Raw genomic sequence first — 21,466 nt, 5'->3', positions numbered from 1 at the left:
AATGTGTCTCCTCCATTCATAGAGAGACAGGAAGTAGCGCTGTGGGTAATTGGTTTGGATTCCCACTCACTGGCATCCCCACAGCCACCAGTGCGAGGGACTGACAGTGAGTTGACCTTGCATTACGGAGAGCATTGTTAGGTATCTGTTGCTCACTCTCCCTCCTTTCTCCCCTGTGTTCCCTACTTTTTTCCATTAGTCACTCAAATTTTTATATTCTTACTTACCTCTGCCATTCATACATTCTCCCATGTGTGTAGTGGAAGTTTTGGGTTTAGAAACCCAGTTATGTTATGTTTTTGTTTTAATCCCAAGCGTGGAGTGTAGGCATGCTTTTAGTTATCCCAAGCCTCGTGTGGCTTGGAGAGGGGCGTGGTCTTTGTCCACTGGAGATAGTTTAATTGTCAGGACTCTGAGAGGGTATAAATATCAGAGCCCAGAAAGAGAGGAGGAGACTGCACCCAGAGAGATACGTCAAGAAACCACCGGGAAAAAATACTTCAATAAAGAATGCTGGGTATGGAGGAGGGGGAGAGGGAAGGGAGAGAGGAAAGGAGGGAAGGGAGAGAGGGAGGGAGGGAGGGAGGTAGGAAGGCTGCTGGTTCATTTGCTGTTTAGCTGGACTGCTAAATATCCTGACCACTGAGATTGGCATTGCCCCAAGGATCCCATTGACCCTAATCAGCCAGAAATAGATAAAGAGAGCTCTAACCCCTCTCCCCACTAACCTTCTTTCTCTCCCTATCTAGTGTTGGGGGGTTGGTGGAAGGGAGGAAGAGGTATGAGAGAACACAAATAAAACAGACGGAAAGGGTGCTACTCACGTATACAACAATCTTCCTACCCCCTCACCTATCTACCGATCCTTTGTCATCCGTCCTCACGTGCACCCGTCCATCTAGCCATATAGCTGTCCATCCACTCACCCACTCATTAACTCAGTCATCTTCTTATCTATATTTACCCCTCGTCTATGCACACATTCACCTGGGCAGCTGTTCATGTCTCATCCGTCCATCTTCTCACCCACCTGCCTACCACATATCCCCCATCTGTCATCCATCTCTCACCCTTCTCCCTGGCTTTTTTTTTCCTCTTCCATTGGGAGGGAAACCTCCTTACTACTATTCTAGGTTCTCTGCTTTGTGGCTCTGGGACCTCGGTGACAAAAGACGGACCCACCAAAGAGAAGCAGCTTGTTAAACAGAGGCAGCCCACACCTCCCTCCCTATCCTGGGCTAAGCGTCTGGGAAGAGTGCCTCAAAGGCTTGTTTAGAGCTGTGGCCTGGGGTTGTATCTGTGTGAGAGAACAGTGAAGATGAGCGAAGACTTGGTCTCAGGTGACAGTCTTTGGGATGGCCGACACAGGAGAGGAGTGCTGGATAGAGGTGACTCGGTGCAGCCTGTCATGTGGGTTCCCCTCAGCTGTCTGTCCTCTAGATGACGAGTATCAAAGTTGTTTCTAGAAGTGGACCTTTGTCTTCCCTGAGAGACAGAGGGGAGCAGCTTTGTAAAATGACACACGGGGAAGCGGGGCTGTCCTTGCCTCTGCTTCTGCTCAGTTGCTCCCAGCTTAGAATGTTCTCTATTCCAAAGTAACCTGAAGTGTGTGTCTATACATGTTCGTGTGTGTGTGTGTGTGTGTGTGTGTGTGTGTGTGTGTGTGTGTGTGATGTTCCTACCATTCCTCTCGCCTTCCCTCTTTCTGGCTTCCTTCTTCCATTAAATATCTCTCATCTAGGCAAAGAAACCTACAGCGTACGTCACTGACACCTGTGCTTCCAGCTTTACCAGAGTCTGACACTTGTTGTCCACTTAGTCTGCAAGCTAATAGCCCTGTGGGGCTGGGCATTCCTAACTCTACCCTCCTGAGAGATGCCTCCAGAGGTCCCTGACTTCCTTCCCATTGATGCCTTTCTGCTCTGGTCCCTGGTGAATCTGTACATCTGTCTGTAGGACTGTCCCATATCTTTCGAACCACAGACATACCCGAGGTTGTGTGAATCTTTCTGCAAGTTTCTTCCTCTTTGCTTGGAGTCATGTTTGGGGTCATCCATGCAAAGCTCTAGTTCATTTGTCCATAGTCATAGAGTCCATGGATAGAAGTGACCACAGCTTGGCCAGGCAGCGTCTGAGTGACGATGATGAACACGTATCTCTATTGGCTCAGAGGACCCCAGCCTGTGTGGCCTTCACCTTCTTCATAGAATTTCTATACAGGTGGAATTGCTGGTTATAGTGTAGCACTTCCCTGTCAGAGCCCCAGAAATCCAGGTTTAAGTATTTCTTCAGTTTTTTCTAGACTCCTGGAGGCGAGGGTTGTCACCTCTGCAGTCACCAAACCTGGCTTCTATTGGTATTTTGCTTTTATTTCCCCCTCTTATAGCCCAGGCTGGCCTTAAACGCATTATTTTGAGGTTGACTCTGAACTTATAACCCTTTTGTCTCCGCCTCCTAAATGCTAGCTTTACAGGTGTGTACTGCCACGCCCAGCCTCGTTGGTCTTCCTGGGGCTCACTGATGGCCCTACTCTGAGAGAGCCACCTATAACCTGTCCAGAGGGTTTGCCCTGGAGCTGTCCTTACATTGGCTCTAAAGAAGGGGCCTCCCCAGTTTCTGCCTCTGGGGACCCCCCGCCTCTCCTAGCTGCAGCTTGCTCAAGACGTGGGTCTCTGTTCTGCTCCTGGGCCTGACGGTCTTCATCTTTCGGTGCTATTTTTACTCTATGCTGCTAGCCAGTCTGTGTTTGAAGTAGGGGGTTATTACGGCAGAGCTTGCTGCCTTCTGACCTCGTGCCTGTGTTCCTTCCTCTCCCACTGCCACTCTGGCCTCAAAGAAAACCAAAAAAACAGAGGTAGCTGTATCTCCTATGTGGTCAGTTTCAAACTGCCACTGTGGCTGTCAGCAAATTTCCCATAGCCGTGGCCATTGCTGCAGTCGGCTAGGACTTCCTCAAGGCAGCTTCAACACAGTGTGAGGAATCTCCCTGATCCTGGCCCTGCCTGCTGCCTCTGCCCAGGCTCCAGGGAGGAGGGGGAAGGGGCTCATCTCCCCACTCCCCACCTCCACCTCCCTGCCTTTAGGGATCGTACATACAAGCAATGGGTGCCACGGACTGGTGATCACGGCAGACTCAGAAACCAGTCTCCATAGGCTCCTGGATTCTCTCTGATATTTGTGTTTTTATTTATTCTCCTTTCTCATTCCTTCACAGGGATCCAGGCACCATGCCACGCAGCCCCACATCCAGTGAGGACGAGATGGCCCAGAGTTTTTCTGACTATTCAATGGGCTCCGAGTCAGACAGCTCCAAAGAAGAGACCATCTATGACACGATCCGGGCCACCACAGAGAAGCCGGCTGGGGTGAAGATGGAGGAAAGCCAGGGCAACACACTGGTGATTCGAGTGGTCATCCAGGATCTGCAGCAGACGGTGAGCCCCTGTGGACGGCAGCATGCGCTTCCACCTCTCCTCAGATGTCTGTGTTTAGCCAGCATCGACTCTGGCTTGAATGGTGGTTGTAGGGGACTCTGGTCCACCCTGGGCTGGCCGGTACTCCTGTGTAGCTCTAAGGCATTTCTTGCCTCTAACATTCCCGCCTCCCTTCCTTCTTCCTGCAGCCAACAATATTCATCAAGCACTCGCCATTCACTCTGCATTGCTATAATGGAACCGTGTAGCAGGGAAATTTATAAAGAAAAGAGGTATATTTGGACTCATTGGTTCTAGAGGGCCAAGGTCAAAGGCATCCCTGGTGGTGGCCTTCTTCTTAGCAGAGTCCCAAGGTGAGCTAGGAAGTCACAAGCAAAAAGTGAGGAGGGGAGGGATGTGTGCATGCCTCTGTCTGATAGTTCTCCTTAAAGTCTATAGCTACCAGGATTTGAGAGTTGGATCTCTACTTGACGTCACCTAATTCTAGTCCCTCCCCCAAAGTCCCACCTCCAAACACCATCGCCGGGTTCAGTTCCCGCCCTTCTCATACTTCATGATAGAGATTAGATCTGAAGCCCGGAACCCTAGAGGGATACCCAGGCCATAGTCGGCACCTCTGCTAGATCAAGCCTCTGAGGCTCAGGCCTCGGAGCAAAGGACCCACAGGAGCCATTCCTTGTCTTATGGATGAAGTTCAGTGCGTGAGCACATCAGCCCCGCTGTCTCTGATGCCTAAGCGGATAAGCAGCTGCAGCTGCCTCCTTTCTGTTGCTCACGGCTCATGTAGACAGCCTGTGCGCTCCTACTCCTGGAGGCAGGGAGTCTGGTCTGAGTGTACCTTGCTTTCTCACATTGCTCTGCCTACTACCTAGTTGTCCCTGAGGCCTGAGCCCAGCATCATTTCCTGGGATGTCCCCCCCAAAGTCCTCAGGCTACAGCTTGCTCCTCCTGATCACCCTGCTCTGGCCCTGGGGATAGGCTTGCTTTCCCTGGATGCTGGCTTTCTGGTACTTGTGTTGGGAAGCAGAGGCAAGCTGGGTGTGATGGACGACCGGGGATGCTGTGTTTAGATGAGACTTCCCAGGAGGTGCTCTGTCATTTTTCTCTGCTTTTCTCCCTCCTTGTTCTTCAACTCCTTGGGGGCTTTTCTGATGAAACTGGAAGCTCACAGCAGAGATAAGCCTGACCTCTGCAGCCTCCCATGTGGGGTGAGCTATGAATTGTGGGTACTTTGCTGGTCTGGGGTTTCAGGCTCTGGCTGCCTGGGGCATTACACAGGGTCACGCCAGGGCCTTTTGAGTATCTGCTGCTCCATGTGTGGTGTCAGTGACAAGAGAGAATGGCAGTTAATGACAGGCCAGGCAGAGTGGTAACAGGTGTGCTTTGGGACCACAGGATGAATGAAGTGGAGCCAGGTAGTGGGGTGGGCGTGAGGTGGTAGAGTGATTGGGTGAGGGAGGTGGGGGATCCAGTAGTGGGACGACAGGGTGAGGCAGATGAGGTGGGATAGCATCTCTCTAAGCTCCTGAAGGCAGGCTCTGGGAAGGCTGCGTGGGTGCAGATCACACACACACACACACACACACACACACACACACACACGCTATTCATTAATGAACATCGCTGACATTATTCGTATGAATTTAAAAGGAGAAAAAGCCAGTTAGGAAATAATGAACATTCATCTTTTTGTTGCTGTTGTTGTCGTTGCTCCAAGGAAGACGGTATCCAAGGCCAGCTAGAGGGAAGCGTTACTAAATCCATGAAGAGGGCTGGGTTTTCTGTTTCCTGTTAGGCCCTCCCTCTCTGGCTGTGCTTTTCCTGGGCCACTTCTGGATGAATGAAGCGGATTGCTAAAGCGAGCTGCCCCTCCCACTCCCAGGCTCTTGGAACAGCGCCCCCTTCCTTCCCTCTCTCTGTCAGGAAGAAGAGCTGAGAGGCTCTCATGCACCAAGACACTTGGGGATTCAGGATCCTTTACTTGGTAGCCGGGCCTTTTCCAGGGTCTGAAGTCCTCCCCATACCGCTGTGTACTGTACTGATGGTGAGGGACGGAGAGGGTGTGCTGCCTGCCTCCGCTGCCCTCACTTCCCTGCCCTCCCCAGCCTCCTTAGGAGGGTAACTTAATTGCAGACTGAGCCTTGGGAGGTTTGGTGAACAGCAACTAGCTGTTTGTACTTCCTTCCTTCCACCTCCATCCCATGCCCCTTCCTCCCTCGTCCTCTTAAGGACTCTGCCTGCAGACATTGCTTGTCTTACTAACGCTCGTCCCAGCCTGCACCCAGTACCCTAGAGTCACCGCCTCTCTTCCCTACCCCCTCTCTGCTCTACGAAAGGCCAGATACCTTTACAGCTGCTTCTTCCTCGTCTGGTTCCTGTTTTATTTGCCCTTGCACTGGGCAGCGCTCATTGCTGAAGGCAGAGCCTCCTCATGGACAAGAACATACTGCGGATCCTCACCATGTGTGCTCTGCCTGCTCTGTAAAGACATCATCGTTCTTGTTGAGGTCGAGTCATAGAAGCAGCGCTCGGGGCCAGTGCCACTGGAACCCACACCTGGGGACATTGTATCCTCCTAAGGAGTAGTTCAGCCTTCCTACAGTCAACAATATCATGCACTTTAGCACCCTATTAGTGCTAAAACTTACTTACTTAATTCTGTTCGCTTGCCTGGTGTGTGTGTGTGTGTGTGTGTGTGTGTGTGTGTGTGTGTGTGTGTGTAGCTCAGAATTTCTCCTGCCTTGTTCATATCTGTAAATCGAAATATTTAGGAATTATAAACCAATTCCCTTAAGTTGGCTTGTTCCCAGGCAGGGAGCCCACAAACAGTGAGGGGTGACTGCATTTTAAAATGGTCCGTTGTCACCTTTGCCTTATACTTGTATTTTCCTCTCTATCATAGTTTGGGGCCAATAGTATTCCTCCTGATTTAGCCACTAGATTACAATGTTTTTGTTGTTGGGGTGGTGGTTAAATATTTGGAAATAGGGTCTCATATAGCCCAGGCTGGCCTCAGATTCACTAAGTAGATGAGGATAACCTCAGACTCCTGATCCTCCCGTGTCCAGATCCTAAGTGCTGAGATTGTGGGCATGCACCACCATGCCTGTTTTTTGTTTTTTTGTTTGTTTTTCAAGACAGGGTTTCTTTGTGTAGCTATGGCTGTCTAGGAACTCACTCTGTGGACTAGGCTGGCTTCGAACTCACAGAGATCTGCCTGCCTTTGCCTCCTGGGTGCTGGGATTAAGGCATGCGCCACCACTACCGTACCTGTTCTATGTGGGCAGAACTCAGGAATGAGTTGCTCCCTAGGTCCTAGAACATGTTTATTGTTTTTTTAATATTCATTTTTTATTTTGAGTTATGCACATGTGTGTGAGCATGTTCAGGCAGGTGCCTGTGGGGGCCAGAAGAGGTCATTCTCAGAGCTGGAGTTACATGTAGTTGTAAGCTGTCTGATATGGGAGCTGGGAACTGAATTCAGGTCCTCTGCAAGAACAGTGCAATCTCCATCCCTGAATGTGGTTCTTGTTGGGCCTTCCTGGAAGCACGGCCTGAGGGTTTGCCCGTTCTTCCTTGCTAGGCAGTTTCCTGGTGTTCTGTGTCATATCCTGAGTTGCTGGCCTTGTTTCTGTTTATGCCAGGGGAACCAGCTAGCCTCACTCAGGGAGTTTCTTCTCCACGTCTACATCTCGGTCCCTCTCTGTTGAACTTTCTAGTGTCTGTGTGTCACGCATTCAGCTGCACTCATCTGTCCCCAGGACTCTCTGATCTGGAGTAGGGTCTGTTTTCCTAGCTTCGCACTCTGTTTCTGACAAGTATTCTCTGGGGCTGTTGTTTGGCACATGTCCTGATGTCTGATTATTTCCCTCCTGAGTGTAACGTTTCTTCAGACAGCCCTTCCTCTATGGGCTGAGCTTTCACTCAGAGCAGGAGGGAGCCAGCTCTCTCCCCACTATTCCCTCTCTGGCCTTCCTTGTTGCCTAAGTCATACATACCTGGCCAGCCCACTCCAGCCGGGTGACAGCAGCTCTGTCCTTCTGCTGGTCCTGGAGCACATGAGTAAAGTGAAGGTAGATATATAGTCTGTCTGTCTGTCTGTCTGTCTTCCTTTACATATAAAAGATATGGAGGTATGGAAGCTTTCTAGAAGGCTGGGGGCAACTATCTCCCCTTCTTTTTTTCTCCAAAGATTATTGTAAACGCTTTTCCTGGGGAAGCCCCCTGAACAGAGACTACCTCTTTATCACAGGTGGACCCCGTCTGCCCCCATCACTCAGCAAAGAGCCCTGCCTCAAGGGTCTCTGAACAGCTGGTTCCAGAACCTTGTTTCCCACCCAAGGAAGAGAAAAGAGCCACAGGGAGAGGGAGGAGGCCCTCCTCCTGCCACAGCCTTCTGTTGCTCTGCAGATCACCAGAGAGGGTCTGTTCCGACAGTGTGTAGCGCCCCAGTCCTCCTCAGGCACTTCCTAGGCTGGCTTCTGTATTTTGGAACATTTAGTCTGACTTGCTTGATTCCCAGAGACTATATCCCTCAGTGTTGACGTCCACGATAGAGAGCCCTTGGCCCAGCATCCATTTGAGCCGTCCTTCCATTACAGTGTTTTAACTGGTTAAGCTTTATTTCTCGGAATTGCTTATCGATATAGGCGTACATGCTGTGGGCTATGGTAGTGCGCCAGGGTGGCAGACCTAGAACCTAAACATCAAAGCTGAGGGGGGGACAGGGGTGGTAGTGAGGGTTGAGCTGCTGGGAGCAGATACAGAACATAGCACACCCCTTCCATTGCTGGGGTCTACCCTCAGGATGGGCAGACCCACTGCACTGAGGCAGGATGCAGCCTTGCCTTCGTCCTGAGCCTGACACGACTCACATCCCTGTGGGTGTGTCCCACACAGGGGCAATCTCCGTGTGCCATAATTTTACCAAAAGGTGCTGAATGACTTCCTGAATGCTGACCTCAAGGCAGACACCATACTTGAATGTGTTCTGTGGAGTCCTTGAGGCAACCCTGAGTTTGGCAGTGTGTCTGGGCGTCTTTGTTAAAGGTTAACACACCTACAGAGAGAGAGGGCCAGCATCTTAGTAGTTCAAATGGAACCTTCATGATCCACAGCTGGCAGGAGACGGAGCCATACAGCCGGGTCACCAGGAGGCTCAGGATGTGTTAAAGTTTTCAATGAGGCTTTTTGATAACACATAAGGAAGTAGGTTTTCTTGTGACATTTTCTTACATACATGCCGTTAAACTTTGTTCTTCTCTTCCCCGCCACTGTCCCTCCCTACCCCTTCTACCTCCACACTCTTCTTCCCTGTCCACCTCTACCTCCCCTCCCCCACTGTCCTTTCCTGCCCCCCTACCTTTCTGTTGGTCTTCTTCCTCCTCCCAAATAGCCTCCATCTTCTCCCCTCTCACAATCCGTCTCCTAACCCCCGCCTCACCACACATTTAAATCTAGGTTGTTTATGTGAGAACAAGCACGCACTATCTGTCTTTTTGAGTCTAGCCTATTTTTGCTTAACAAAACAGCCTCCAGTTTCATCCATTTTCCTGCAAATGTCCTGATTTCCTTCTTTATGTCTGTATAAGATTCCATCGCATGTATACATGGTATTTTTTTTTTTTTACTCGTGCATCCGACATTGATGTGAGCGGCTATGAATAGCATCATAGTAAATGTCCTAATTTGTAGAAGGAACGTGGAGGATCAGAAGGGAGCCGGTGAGAGACAGAGCAGAGGGTCTGAGATCTGAAAACCCACTGAACAAAAGGCCCACGACGTGCCCGTTGGCTGCCAGGTACCCAGGCCTAGTTTACACATATAACTGGGATAGTGGCAGGTGAGAAGCGTGTGTGGAAAACAGTCCTGGGACCACAGTCTTTATCACTGTGTATGTACCCCTACTCTGACCAGTCTATTGAGTTATCCCTGCTGCCATAGTGTGCTCCCTAGCAGCCAGGATGGGTTAGGTGACTAGAGAGGGTTTACAGGACTCTCAGTCTAGGCATAGTGTGGAATAGCTCAGGCAGACACAGCACTGATGTCTCGCAAGCCTAAGCTCCATGCTCCCTGTCTGCTTTAACCAGTTCCTGGCTGGCCACCTTTACTGTGGTACAGGCCCGTTTCTCCCACAGGTCTTGTGACTGCTTGTACCCACTAGAGTTACTACTGGGCATGCTGGGAAAGGCCACCCTGGACACCTAGTACTGAAAACTAGAAGTGCAATGGCACTTGGAATCGGAAGGGCCCGCTCAGGAGCGTAATCAGCTCTGGAACTTTCTAAAGCCCATTTTTACTTCATTTTGTTCAAGACAAACAAAGCCTCTGGAGGCAGAGACAGGCAATCCCACGGGTATGAGTTGTCAGCAACAGAGGGGGCATTGTTCCCGCATGCTGTCCCTTGCGGGCTAAATCCTCTGTCTAGCTGGGGACATGACACAGTTCCTGGAATCCTGCCTGGAGGAGCTGCCAGCCAGTTTGCCCTAGGGGCCCCCAGTACCTACACACTGGGTAGTGGTGCTCGGAGAAGCTGCAGGGCTGTCCTTCACTGCCCCACGAGGCCTAACCCTGCTGTCTTCTGCTGCCTGCTATTTCTGAGTTCACAACTCCAGCGAGCCTAGGCCAGGAAAGCCTTGGGCAGTGCTGACAAGGCACCCTTGGAGCCCTGGCTGAGCAGGACCCGGGTGGTGGGTTTAGAGGACAGGTGGAGGCTGGTGAAGGGTGCTGGGAGCATGTTGAGGCATATTTCTGCATCATTTAGAATGCGGTATACTACTGGCACTAGCCATTCAACTTGGCCTTTTAAGAAGTGGCATGTGCCCAAATCAGTCCCAAGCAAAGTGGGCTCTTCTGTTATATTTTCGGAGAGCAGTGAGTGAGGGAGTGGGCACAGCGCTGACTGTATGGCGGCACTGACATGAACCCACTTTTCTCCTAAGGAGGTGGAAGAAGAACACTGTGGGAATGGAAAGGGGGGGTTTTGAGGGTTCCCAGCAGCAGCCCCCCCAACATCCAGTCAGGCTTGGCACTTGGAGCTCAGCCTAAGCTATCAGTCTATGCTTCTCTCTCCTCCACCCCGCCGCCCTGGCTCATCTCCTGGAAGCCGCTGCAGGGAAACGAGGCTGGCCCCTTTTGCTTTAATTAGTACTTCCATTTATGACATAGATATATCTTCCTATGGGGTATTTCATTTAGCAAAAAGCTTTTCATCTACCACTCTGACCCCCTTAAAGACAATTTATTGCAGTTCATCCTTCCCCCCACCCCCTGCCACACTGCTTGACTCTCTCTGGCCCTGTCTCACTCATGTACCTCCCTGAAGCCACTGCTCCACATTTGGCAATCCTAGAAGTCTCTGCCTCTTCATCTCACTATCTTCCTACCCCACCCCCCTCCACACCAGTGAGCATCTATCACCTGCTTCTGAATGGTCTGCCTAATTTGCCTGACTCAGAAACATCCTTGACCGTTACGTTTGTCATTGAGGTTGAAGTGGAGCGCTAGGCACAGTGTCATCATATATGAAGCCAGGCTCTTATACTTTTGGTCGCAGGCAGGTGACTGGCCAGCTGGCCTTGCATACATGACATTTCCTGTACTTTTGAATAAAAGAGGAGGGAACTTACCTTGCTATGAAGATGCTTGAACCCATGTTCCTGTCTAGAGACTGAGGACAAAGGACCATGTGGTGAGCATCCTTGGTGAGAGGGTATAGGAAGGCTGGTACCCAACTTATCACCTTGACCAGCTGTTTGAACATCCTTCTTGGTCCTATGGGAGGAAGGAATGTGTTACTTCTTCCAAGGTTCATTGTGTCTGTGCTTTTGGAAAACAGGTAGCTCTTGTGGCTGGTAAAGAATGTTAGGCATGGTGGTGCCTTCAGTCCACATCAGGTAGGTTTGTTCTGGATTGTTTAGTATGGACCGCCCCAAGGATGCTGGCTCTATATGGTTCACCTTCCACCTTGCTCCCTACAGCATCATAGCACTAGTCACTAAATGTTGAGCTAATGACTAAGTGTCTTAGCCAGGTCACTAACAGGAAGGCCCCTCCAGCAGAGGGGCTGGGTCCATAGTGCCTGACTCCCTAGCCAAAGCTATTAGTCCCACCATCTAGCTTGGATCTAAGCTTGCACCTAGCTCACACCCTGTAGCTCTCACCTCACCATTCCTAGACTCTGATTCCTGCCAGAGGCTCCCACCTGCAGAATTCCTTTCTCTGGAATCCCAGATCTCTCATGCACTTGTGGTTATCGTCCCTATCCAATTCAGGGACAGCTGGCACCCTGCACTGTCCATCTAGCAAGTATCTCTAGTTCATTTTTGCCCTTAGCCCTGGACCACCATCACTACATCCCCAACATAACAGTGTCTATCATGTGTAAGCTCACTTCTCTTGGGCGTTCTATGGAAAGCTCAGAGGCCCTTGGCTGAGTCTGGGTACAGCCTGGGACATGGCTCTTCCCTTCGTCCTCCTTGTGCCCACACACCTGGCCTAGCTCTGAACATCTTCCTTGGCCAGGGTTGCCTTTAAACAGGGCTGCCCCCAGAAACAGTAAAAAAAAAAAAAAGAGCTTTATTGATTTTTAATTTTTACAGATCCCAGAGTCTGTTTATTTTAAGCATTCAGGTCAACAGTTTCTAGTAAATTTAGCGAGCTGTATACCCGTTGCCTCCATCCAGGTTTGGGGTTCTCCCCCACCCCAGAAAGATTCCCTCATGCCCACTTCCAGTCTGACAAATGTGCTTTCCACCCTCTGTGTCTGTTGGCTTTCCTGCTCTGGGCATTTCCTTGTAGACCAGTACAGTCTGAGGTCTCAGTGATTGACATCTCTCTAAGCATTATGGTGGTCACTGGCTTTATTCAGCTCCTCTAGGACTTCTTACTGCCCCCAGAGGGAGCACAGATACTCTTCTATCCATCAGAGGCTCCTCCTGACTTTCTCAGGTCTTTGGCTGCCTTGGAGTTGCAGCTTCTCTCACTGCGCATGCACAAGGAGCTGCTTCCTTGTTGTCTCTCTTCCTTGGTTCCCTGTGTGTTTTGCTAATGCAGCCACAGCTGAGACTGCACTGAAGCCAGGCTCGGGGCAGTGGGCTCACCTAAGCTTTCCCTGTCAGTCAAGGACGGACATTCGAGCTGAGCCCCCGAGGTGATGTGTTTTCTTGGGGAGACGTGTTCCCAGAACTTCCTAGGCACAGCCAGCCGTGGAATCCATGTGTTGAAGCCACAGAGGTGGCCACATGCTGTGGCGTAGTGTGTGGCCAAGGGAGACAGGCTTAGGGGGTAGACTGAGGCATGGCCAGGGCGTGATGGTTTGGATAGCTGAGGGAGTCCTATTCAGAGCATGTGACTTCACTGAATTTGTACGTGTGGCCTCGGCTGCTGTGACAGGAGGAAGGTCGGAAGAAGAAGCCGATGGAGAGAAGAGACTCCTGGGGAGAAGGAGAAACAGAGATGGGAGCCAGGTGCAGGGCAGGCAGGGGAAAGAGAGACTGCATGGGTTCCAGGTGACCTGGGGTACTAAGATCAGTGCCCTGGGGGCCTTATAACAGTGACCTGTCAGTCAGTTTGAAATAGAATGCCTGGGTCATGGCTGTTTCCAGGAACAGAACCAAAACCCCATTTTCTTTCTTTCTTTTTCTCATTTTCATGTGTGTGTGTGTGTGTGTGTGTGTGTGTGTGTGTGTGTGTGTGTGTTGGTGTGCTTGTGCATGTGGAGGCCAGAGGTTAATGTAGAGAGTCCTTCTTGACTACATCTCTCCCACCTTGTAAGTTGAGGCAGGGTCTCTCAATGAAATCCAGAGCTTGCCTATGATATGGTTAGGCTTGCTAGCAGCTGGCTCTGGGGGTCTTCCTTGGAGGATGAGTTACAGGTCTTGAGGCTCTGAACTCCGGTCCTCATGCTAGCATGGCAAATGCTTTAACAGCTGCATCACTCCCTCAGCATCCATTTTCTTTCATAATTCACGTAACTACACCATTCACTCATGGACGAGTGTATATGCCTCAGTGGATCTTAGGGGATTCACAGGTGGGGGCACTGCCCCCTCAGTCATAGTGTTTTCTTATCCCTGGAGGAATCTGTGCACCTTCTAACCACCTGTCCTCCCATGGATCTCCCTGTGCCTCTTCCTCTCTGCACATGCAGGCTAAGTGGAGTCACAGGATGTACAGACCAAGAGCTGGAGACTTGCTCTTTAGAGTCCTGTCTCTCCTGTTGGCCACATATCTGTCCCCTCACATTCGTACGCACACCGGTGCTCACAAATCCACTGAGCTCTTTGTTTCTTGTTTTTATTTTCATTTTTTCAGATAGGCTCTTTCTATGTAGATCAGATTGGCCCTGGAACTTCTGACAATTCCCCTGCATCAGCCTCGTCATTGCATGGATTGAAGGGGAAAGCACCACACTGACTTCTTAAACATCACAAGGTAGCCTCCCTGATCAAGTCAGACGTGCGGAACTCCTATGTCAAAAGGCTCCTCTGGGCCAGCAGCTGCACTTCCCTGTGCACGTCTCTCTCAGAATGGATTTTCCTTAACAGTTTAGAAATAACTATTTATTTGTGCGTCTGCATGCCATGGGACATGTGGAGGTCGAGAACATCTTGTGGTAGTTAGCTCTCTCTTCTACTGTATAGGTTACAGGAATTGAACTCAGGTCATCAGGCTCGGGGACTCAGTCCTCTCGCTGGCCTAGAATAGACTCTTTTCTACTTGCTCAGTACTCACCCAAAAGTGGTTTATTTGAGACTAAAGACTCGACTAGAGATTCCTTGTGTGTGAGTTTGATTGGGTACAGTTTCTGCTCTATGAAAAAAGCCATCCAACAGGGCCGACATGGTGCTTCATCTCCATTGCCAACTTGACTGGATATGAAATTGCCCTGGGGGTCGGGGGGGGGGGGGATCACCTCTTGCTGTCTGTGAGGATGTTTCCAGAGAGGCTTAAGTGAGGCAGGAAGACCCATCCTGCATTCGGGCAGCACCGTTCTATAGGCTGGGGTTCTGGGACTGAGGTCTATGCCCTCCCGGCCATGATGAGCTCTACCCTCAAGCTGTGAGCCACAGAAGCCCTCCCTCCCTCCCTCCCTCCCTCCCTCCGTTCCTTCCTCCCTCCCTCCTTCCCTCCCTCCCTTCAGTTGCTTTTGTCTCAGCAAACAAAGAAAGTCACAAACACAACTGGATAGTAGATGACGTCGATGATGGTCCTCATTCAGAGGCTTGGAGTTCAAGGACTGTGGCCATAGCTGAAGCTCAACCATCCATCCAGGCCCCATGAGGCTGAGGATGCCTGAGGGCTGTAGAAGTATTTTATTCCTCATAGAGAAAATGTCAAGAATAATAAGTACCGCAGGCTCCAGGATGTCTATTACATAGATCTACGGCCACAGACATCTTCACTTTTTAGTGATGAGATTAAGCCTTCCTGATACAGTCAGCCTTTGCTGTCCTCATTTCCAGTCCCTTCCTTTCATTCATATTCTCTCTCTCTCCCTCTCCCTCCCCCCACCTTCTCGGCAGTTTTGATATGTACCCCCCCCAGGCTGGCCGTAAACTCATGATCCTCCTGCCTCAGCCCCCAAAGTGCTGAGATCATAGGCATATGTCACCATGTTCATCCCTTACCCATCTGTCACCCACGCACCTGTCCGCCCGCCAACTCAATCGTCCACGCCTTATCTTCTCCTCCGTCCGTTCTTCTCCCCACCACACATCCCATCCCCTCATCCATGCAAACATTCAAGCATCCGTGTGTCCATCTACCCTTTCGCAGTGTAGAAGCGTGCGCTTAGGATTTCGTACCTGCTTTGAGGGACCACCCAGTGTGCTTTGTAGCGTGTGGCTGGATCGTTGCTGAGAGAGAAAGATGGCAGAGAGTCTCGTTTTCTTTGTGGTTTCGTTAACTCATCACCACCCCAAAGGAAGCTCCCGCCCCCATCTCGTCTGCGGTGCTGCCGTGATAACCTGTCTCCTCCTGCTTCAGCTGGGCAGTTCCACCCCACAGCTTTCATCAGGGACCCGGTGCATCATAAGAGCTGCTGGAGAGAGAGCAGAGGTCCGGGGGGCCCCCCACCCTTCGTGGAACGGAAGAAAGGCAACCTTGATCCTGCCAACTATTATTTCTCTCTCACAGCTTGGCTTGGTAGCAACAGGTGGAGGGGGACCCGATATTCACATCCAGCATTTTCCAACAACTAAAACTGACTGAGCCACGCTTCTCCTCTGTGTGGTCAGGATGCTGGGCCACCCTTTTCTTCTGTTGGATATCATGTTGGAGTTGTGTGTGCATGGTCAGGTGACCTAGCTGGCGGCGGGTCTCTGAGCCCAAACATGATCAACCAACATGGTATGCTTTTCTGCTTGAGCTCGTTGTTAATTCCCACTTAAATCTCTTAGAAAAAAAATAACTTCTGGGAATGGAAGCGTTGGCCTGGGATATACCAAAACACTATACAAAAACTCAGCAAATCCCATGTCAGGGTGGAATGCGGAGGTTCAGAGGCCAGGCTGTCGAGGAACATGGAACAATATCTCTCCTGGTGTGCCATGATGAATCCCAGGAAGGTGACCCACTCACCCATGTGAAATCCAAGGCCGGGGCTGTCTTCTGACATCTTTGCTGTGACTGTGTTTGATGGCGTTGGCCATAGTTAAGAAACTGCTGAAATTGCCACTCCGTTAGGGAAGGTATTAGGTATTATTATTGTTGTTGTTGTTAACAAGAGAGAGGAAATATCCAAAGGCATCAGGAAGAGTCTGGAGCAGAGAGAAAAGAAAGCAGTCTGGACATGACCCGGGCTAGGGAAGTGAGAGAGAATAGAACAAATAGCAAGAGATGGAAATAGCAAGAATTCAAGAGAATATTGAGAAATATTCAGTATGCTATTGAGAAACAGCAAGAAGGCGAGAAGAGAGCAAGAGAGAGAAGAGCAGGAGCAGCTGGGCTATAAGGAGGATGGTTGCTGTGGGGAGAGAAGCCTGCGAGCTGGAGGGAGAGCTGCGGAGGGCCAATGTGCGGACTTTGAAATGTGTAACAAGTGCTTGTGACTAGGGACCGAGGAGCCAGGTGGCCAGCATGGGCTTTGATATGCTACAACGGAGAGCCATGTCCCTTCTGCCAGAGACAAGGGACCGCTTTGGGGCACAGAAAACACATTTCACAAGCTCCCGAGGAATGCTGCCTTTTATCTGACAGCCAGTAAGCCTTCTAGAGTCCAGCCTGAGCTCATTTCTGAATATATGGAGTCCTAGTAGTGTTATAGGAATTTTGGGTTGTCACATCTGTTGGGGGAAGTTGGGGTCCCTTCAGGGTGCTTAGTCATGTTAATAAAAAGAATTTAAGATTAGACTCAGGGGGAAAAAAAACCCTGGAGGTAGATCTTATTAGTATTTAAAAGAAAAACCCCAGGGCAGACAAACTGTAAGTCTGGGAACTTGCCCAGTGGAGGGAGGTGACAAGGAAGACAATTTGTGCTGTTTGTAAGCAGACATATGTAGGAGACGCAGCTATGTGGTGGCAAAGAGGGCTTCAGAGAAAGAGTAAAAAGGCCCATGGCCCTGGAGACAGCTTACTGTGACTCTGGCCATCATCCAAAAGAAAGAGACTGAGAGAGGAAAAGAGAAAAATTGCATTTTTCTGAGTCAAGGCTCAGGTGAGCCAACTAACAGAGCCCAGGAACAGCACAGAGAACAGGGATTCTCTGGGAGGAAAAAAAAAAATACATTCTCTCATTGAAAGGATAATTATTCCTCCCAACTCTTTAACATGGCAGTGAGCTTTCCTGAGAGGTGTTACCCTGGCCAGGTGATTGGCTAGCTGGTTCTTCTGGATAAACTATTAGGGGAGGAACAATAGTGTACCTCTACCCGGAGGTAGATTCCATATCTATGACCACCTCCCTTTAAGGAGCCCCCCTCTCTGTCCCGTGCCACTCTAAGAATTATATTTTCAGGATCCCCTCATGTTGTCTCTGATTCTGCTTCCTGGCTTGGTTGCTCCCACTTTGTCTCTACCAGGTGGGATAAACTCCCTTCCTGCCTCTCCACCCCCACCCCACCCCCACTTTCCACAGCTTTTCAGTCTGTGACTGGTTGCTGCCTGGCCTGCCTCCCTCCTCCTGATTAGCTTTCTAGTTGGAGTAGTCTCCCTCCTCTCTCTGTGCTACTGGGGGTACTGCAGCTCTCCAAAGCCTCGGGGGTTTCCCAAGTTCCAGTTCCTGGCAGCTGAGTGGCACTGGAAACACGTGACAGTTTGGGAGTGCCCTACCTTGGATGCAGGAGTGCTGTTACCTTTATTTTTTTAATTTTTTAAAATTTTTTTATTTTTTATTTTTTGGTTTTTCGAGACAGGGTCTCTCTGTGTAGCCTTGGCTGTCCTAGACTCACTTTGTAGACCAGGCTGGCCTCAAACTCACAGCAATCCGCCTGCCTCTGCCTCCCGAGTGCTGGGATTAAAGGCATGCGCCACCATGCCCAGCCTGCCATTACCTTTAGAACACCAAGGGAGAGCAGCATGTAAGTGCCTCGTGAGTGTATCTTGTCTGACTCAGGGCAGGCTCTCCTCTTCACTTTATTGCTTTTACACTGACTACTGTGGCCAAAGTCTTGACTGTCTACTTTGTGATAGCTCTGCCCGAGAGAGCGGCTAAGGAGGAAAATTAACTCATCCTCAAGGAGCACACGAGCCCCTAGTGGGTCTGAGCAGCACCTTCTGGTTCGGTCTCACCTCGGCAATAGCTGAGGCTTCGCCACAGCATCAGATGGCTGCGATTAGGCTTCTGCGGCTTGAAGTGTTATAATTGGAAAAGGGAATCCAGAGCCACGGTCTCCATCAAATTCTCCGAAGCATAAGCCTGGCCCTTGGACTTCAGCATCACGGTGTTAGCCTGCCTTTCTAGGTCAAGGTCACCAGCTCCCTTTAAAGCCCTCATCTTAAGCTTCATGTATTGCCTCAGCCGTGCTCCAGCACCAACTGCCACGAGTCTCAGCGTGATTGATGGGTTTTTGCTCAAGACAAAAAACATTTTAATTTGGATAGTGGCATTTGTGGCCCAATCACAGCATGGGTTGACCTTGCATTGCTGTTTCTCAGAGCAGGTGCATATTGCAGCCAGCCAGCCGACCCAGCCAAAATCTTCCTCAGCATGCCTTGCCTCAAGCTTCCAAAAAGCCTGTGTTCAACATGGGTCATGCAAATGCATTGTGAGAGCAGGGGAGACTGCTCAGTTTGTAAAATGCTTGCCTTGCAAGTTCAAGGATCTGAGTTCAATCCCCGTCATCCATGTTAAAAACCCAGGCATAGGGCTACATGGTTGTAACCCCAGCTCTTGGAAGGCAATGACACGTAGGTCCCTGGGGGCTCATTGGCTAGGCAGCACTGCCTAATCAGTGAGTTCCAGGCTAGTGACAGGGATTGGTGTTTTTAAAAAATCAAGGTGAGTGAGACTTCAGAAATGACACCCAATACTGCCCTCTGGCCTCTACACACACACACACACACACACACACACACACACACACACACACACACACGTACCAGCACCTGCACGCAAATGTCCCTGCACACACATGAACACACACAGCACCGTGAAGAAATCAGTGATGGTGTGGCTAGTCAGTGCAGAGTGGTTTTCAATGGGAAATGCAATTTCTTGTCCAGAGTATGTAAGAGCACACAAGGAATGCACTGTCCATGGTGTGACCTATGCCAGGGACCATGTTTCCCACTCTGGGGGTGGCCCCAGCTACCTTAGGGACCCCTTCCATGAATGCTCGTCCTCGGGTTCTTTAGGTTTCTTCCTGGCTCCTTGGGTGGTAAGTGGGTGATTTAAGTCTCACTCGGGATTAACAGGGTGTGAGGAGGTGGGGACCATAGAGTATGTGCTCAGTTCTGGCCTGGCCTTGTTGAACTTCCCACCCAGGCTGCCCACTGTAATGAGACTTTCTGCAACGTAGTATGTACTAGTCTTCCTTGCTTTGTCTAGATGCTCCCTCGCCTTCACTGCAGTCTCATGAGGCAGTCCTTACACTCGTCTCAGGCCGCAGAGAGACATGGGCACACTGTAGCTGGCTTTGTCCAGTGCTGCTGCGACTCAGAACACTCGTGTACAGCAAACTAGGGGCAGCTGTCCTTCTGCAGTGGTGGGCACACGCCCCCCAGCGCTGTCTTGTTCATCCCACTGGTGTTCACAAGGGCTGGCAGTCAGTGCCGACTTGCCCTTCAGCCCTCACTGTGGGCATGTGGTCCTCTGTGGGTTGTAGATGTTTGCTCTTGGCCATCCAGTTGTGCCTGGTATAGGACAGGTGTGACCTCTCCTGTTCTTATGTTGGAGCCCTGACTCCAGAACCTCAGAATGTGACTCATCCCCCCTCATCCCCACTCATCCTCCCTCATCCCCCCTCATCCCCACTCATCCTCCCTCATCCCCAAGCAGCTCAGCTGGAGTTGGGAGCATTAGGATCAGCTGAACGCTGGGGTGTCTCTGAGATGGAGAGGGGAGTGGGGCTGTGTCCTGGCAGATGCTGTTGGTGACTTGGGGAGGAAGGGCAGCCGTCTGTTTTGTAGAAGAGAAACATGTGGGGACCATGTAGGTCATAGGTAAGCCCAGGGTGACAGAAGAAACAGGAGGGAGGTAGGGCAGGATGGGGAAATCCCGTGTCAAAGCGTTTATCCTAGTCCTGTTGTTGATGACAAGTGAGGTCTGAGGATGGGCTGGGGACAGGGGTTGGAGTGATGTGAATGCGGGGCACACTGGTTGGAAGCTCGTGTGAGACTCGGGGTCCATCAAGGATGGTAGATCTAGGGCTGTTACAGTTTAAGTGGGAAGCACCCTCCCCATGAATTGAACACCTGGTCCCAGTTAGCCATGCTGATATGGGACCCCCCCCCCAGGGAGTAGGGCTTAGCTGGAGAAAGTGGGACACTTGGAAGGTGGCCCTTGAGGTTCACAGCCTGGATCCACCTACTTCCTGTCTAGTCTCAGCTTCCTAATCTGTGCCCACCTACTCTCTCAGCCACAAGCCGTTCCTGCTACTGTGCCTTCTGTACTATGGTGGACCGTATCCCCATAAACTATGACTCTCCCACTTCAGTTGCTTTTGTGGAGTAGTCTGTCTCAAAGGGGAAGACAGTAACCAACGCTTTGGGCTATGCAGCCGGAGGCTGCCTCTGCCCAGTCCTTCTGCAGTGACGCGGTCTGGGTACATTGCTTTCCCGTCAGCGCGTGTGCCACTGCCCGATGGGATCACCATCCCACCTCTGCGAGAGCAGGGGGCTCCTTCCCAGTGTTTTTAGTTCTGTGAATTTGTGTTGACGGAGGCATCGTCTTTCCATTGGTTTTGTTGTCCTTCTGAAAGCTTTCCTCTGTGCCTGCACCCTGAAGTCCTGTGCCCAGCTCGGGGACCCAGCCTAGAGGGCTCCCTTCTGTGTTCTTGTGTTTTCCAGAGGTGCCCAGTGTAGGTGGCAGCCACACACAGTGCCAGCTGCACCCCCAGCACCACTATACAGATTTCTGTTGCTTTATGTTTTGAAAAAGATGATTGCTCTTTCAAACTTTATCCCTCTTTACGAGGACTTAAAGTGTGTCCTCTAGGGGCTGTAAATGTCCAACATTGGACAAGCTTACTAGAAACTGGAAAGTCTGAGCAGAAAGGAGGGTTTCCCTGACGTAGGCATGACCTGAACGTGTCTCCTTGGGTGGCATAATGGTTATTGGCACCTTTCTGTTTTGCTTGCTCTGCAGTTGGTGTAAGCAGATACGGAGAAGTATAATGTGTGTCAGCTCCTGATGGAAGGGTCTTGGTCGCTGGGTTGAGATTAAAGCCCTGAACACTGGTCTAACAGCTACAATCCCAGCCAGGGAAGCTGACACCCCCCAATTCCCCGCATGAATGAATGTTCCTGTTGGTCCCTCTCAGGTGTCACTAGCTGAGTTCAGGGTGACCTTCTGACCTTCCTGGGTTGGTTACAGGACCTAGCGGGACCAGTTATTCCTTCCAGTGAGGAGTCACGTGGGCCCCCTTCCATCC

At 50.7% G+C, this 21,466-nt stretch overlaps 1 protein-coding gene across 1 annotated transcript in view; it reads left to right on the top strand.

The window, feature by feature from the left end:
- SHANK2 (SH3 and multiple ankyrin repeat domains 2) overlaps nt 1-21,466 on the top strand; it is a 448,993-nt gene that overhangs the window by 45,274 nt on the left and 382,253 nt on the right. The window contains exon 3 of the mRNA XM_084755599.1: nt 3,215-3,434. Within this exon, the coding sequence (XP_084611725.1) occupies nt 3,228-3,434 (207 nt within the window). The 5' untranslated portion in view covers nt 3,215-3,227. The remainder of the gene's footprint in view (nt 1-3,214; nt 3,435-21,466) is intronic.

The sequence above is a fragment of the Acomys minous genome, assembly GCF_964271855.1.
Source record: "Acomys minous genome assembly, chromosome: 2".
In the NCBI taxonomy this organism is placed as follows: domain Eukaryota; kingdom Metazoa; phylum Chordata; class Mammalia; order Rodentia; family Muridae; genus Acomys; species Acomys minous.
This window is presented reverse-complemented; position numbering and strand designations above follow the sequence as displayed.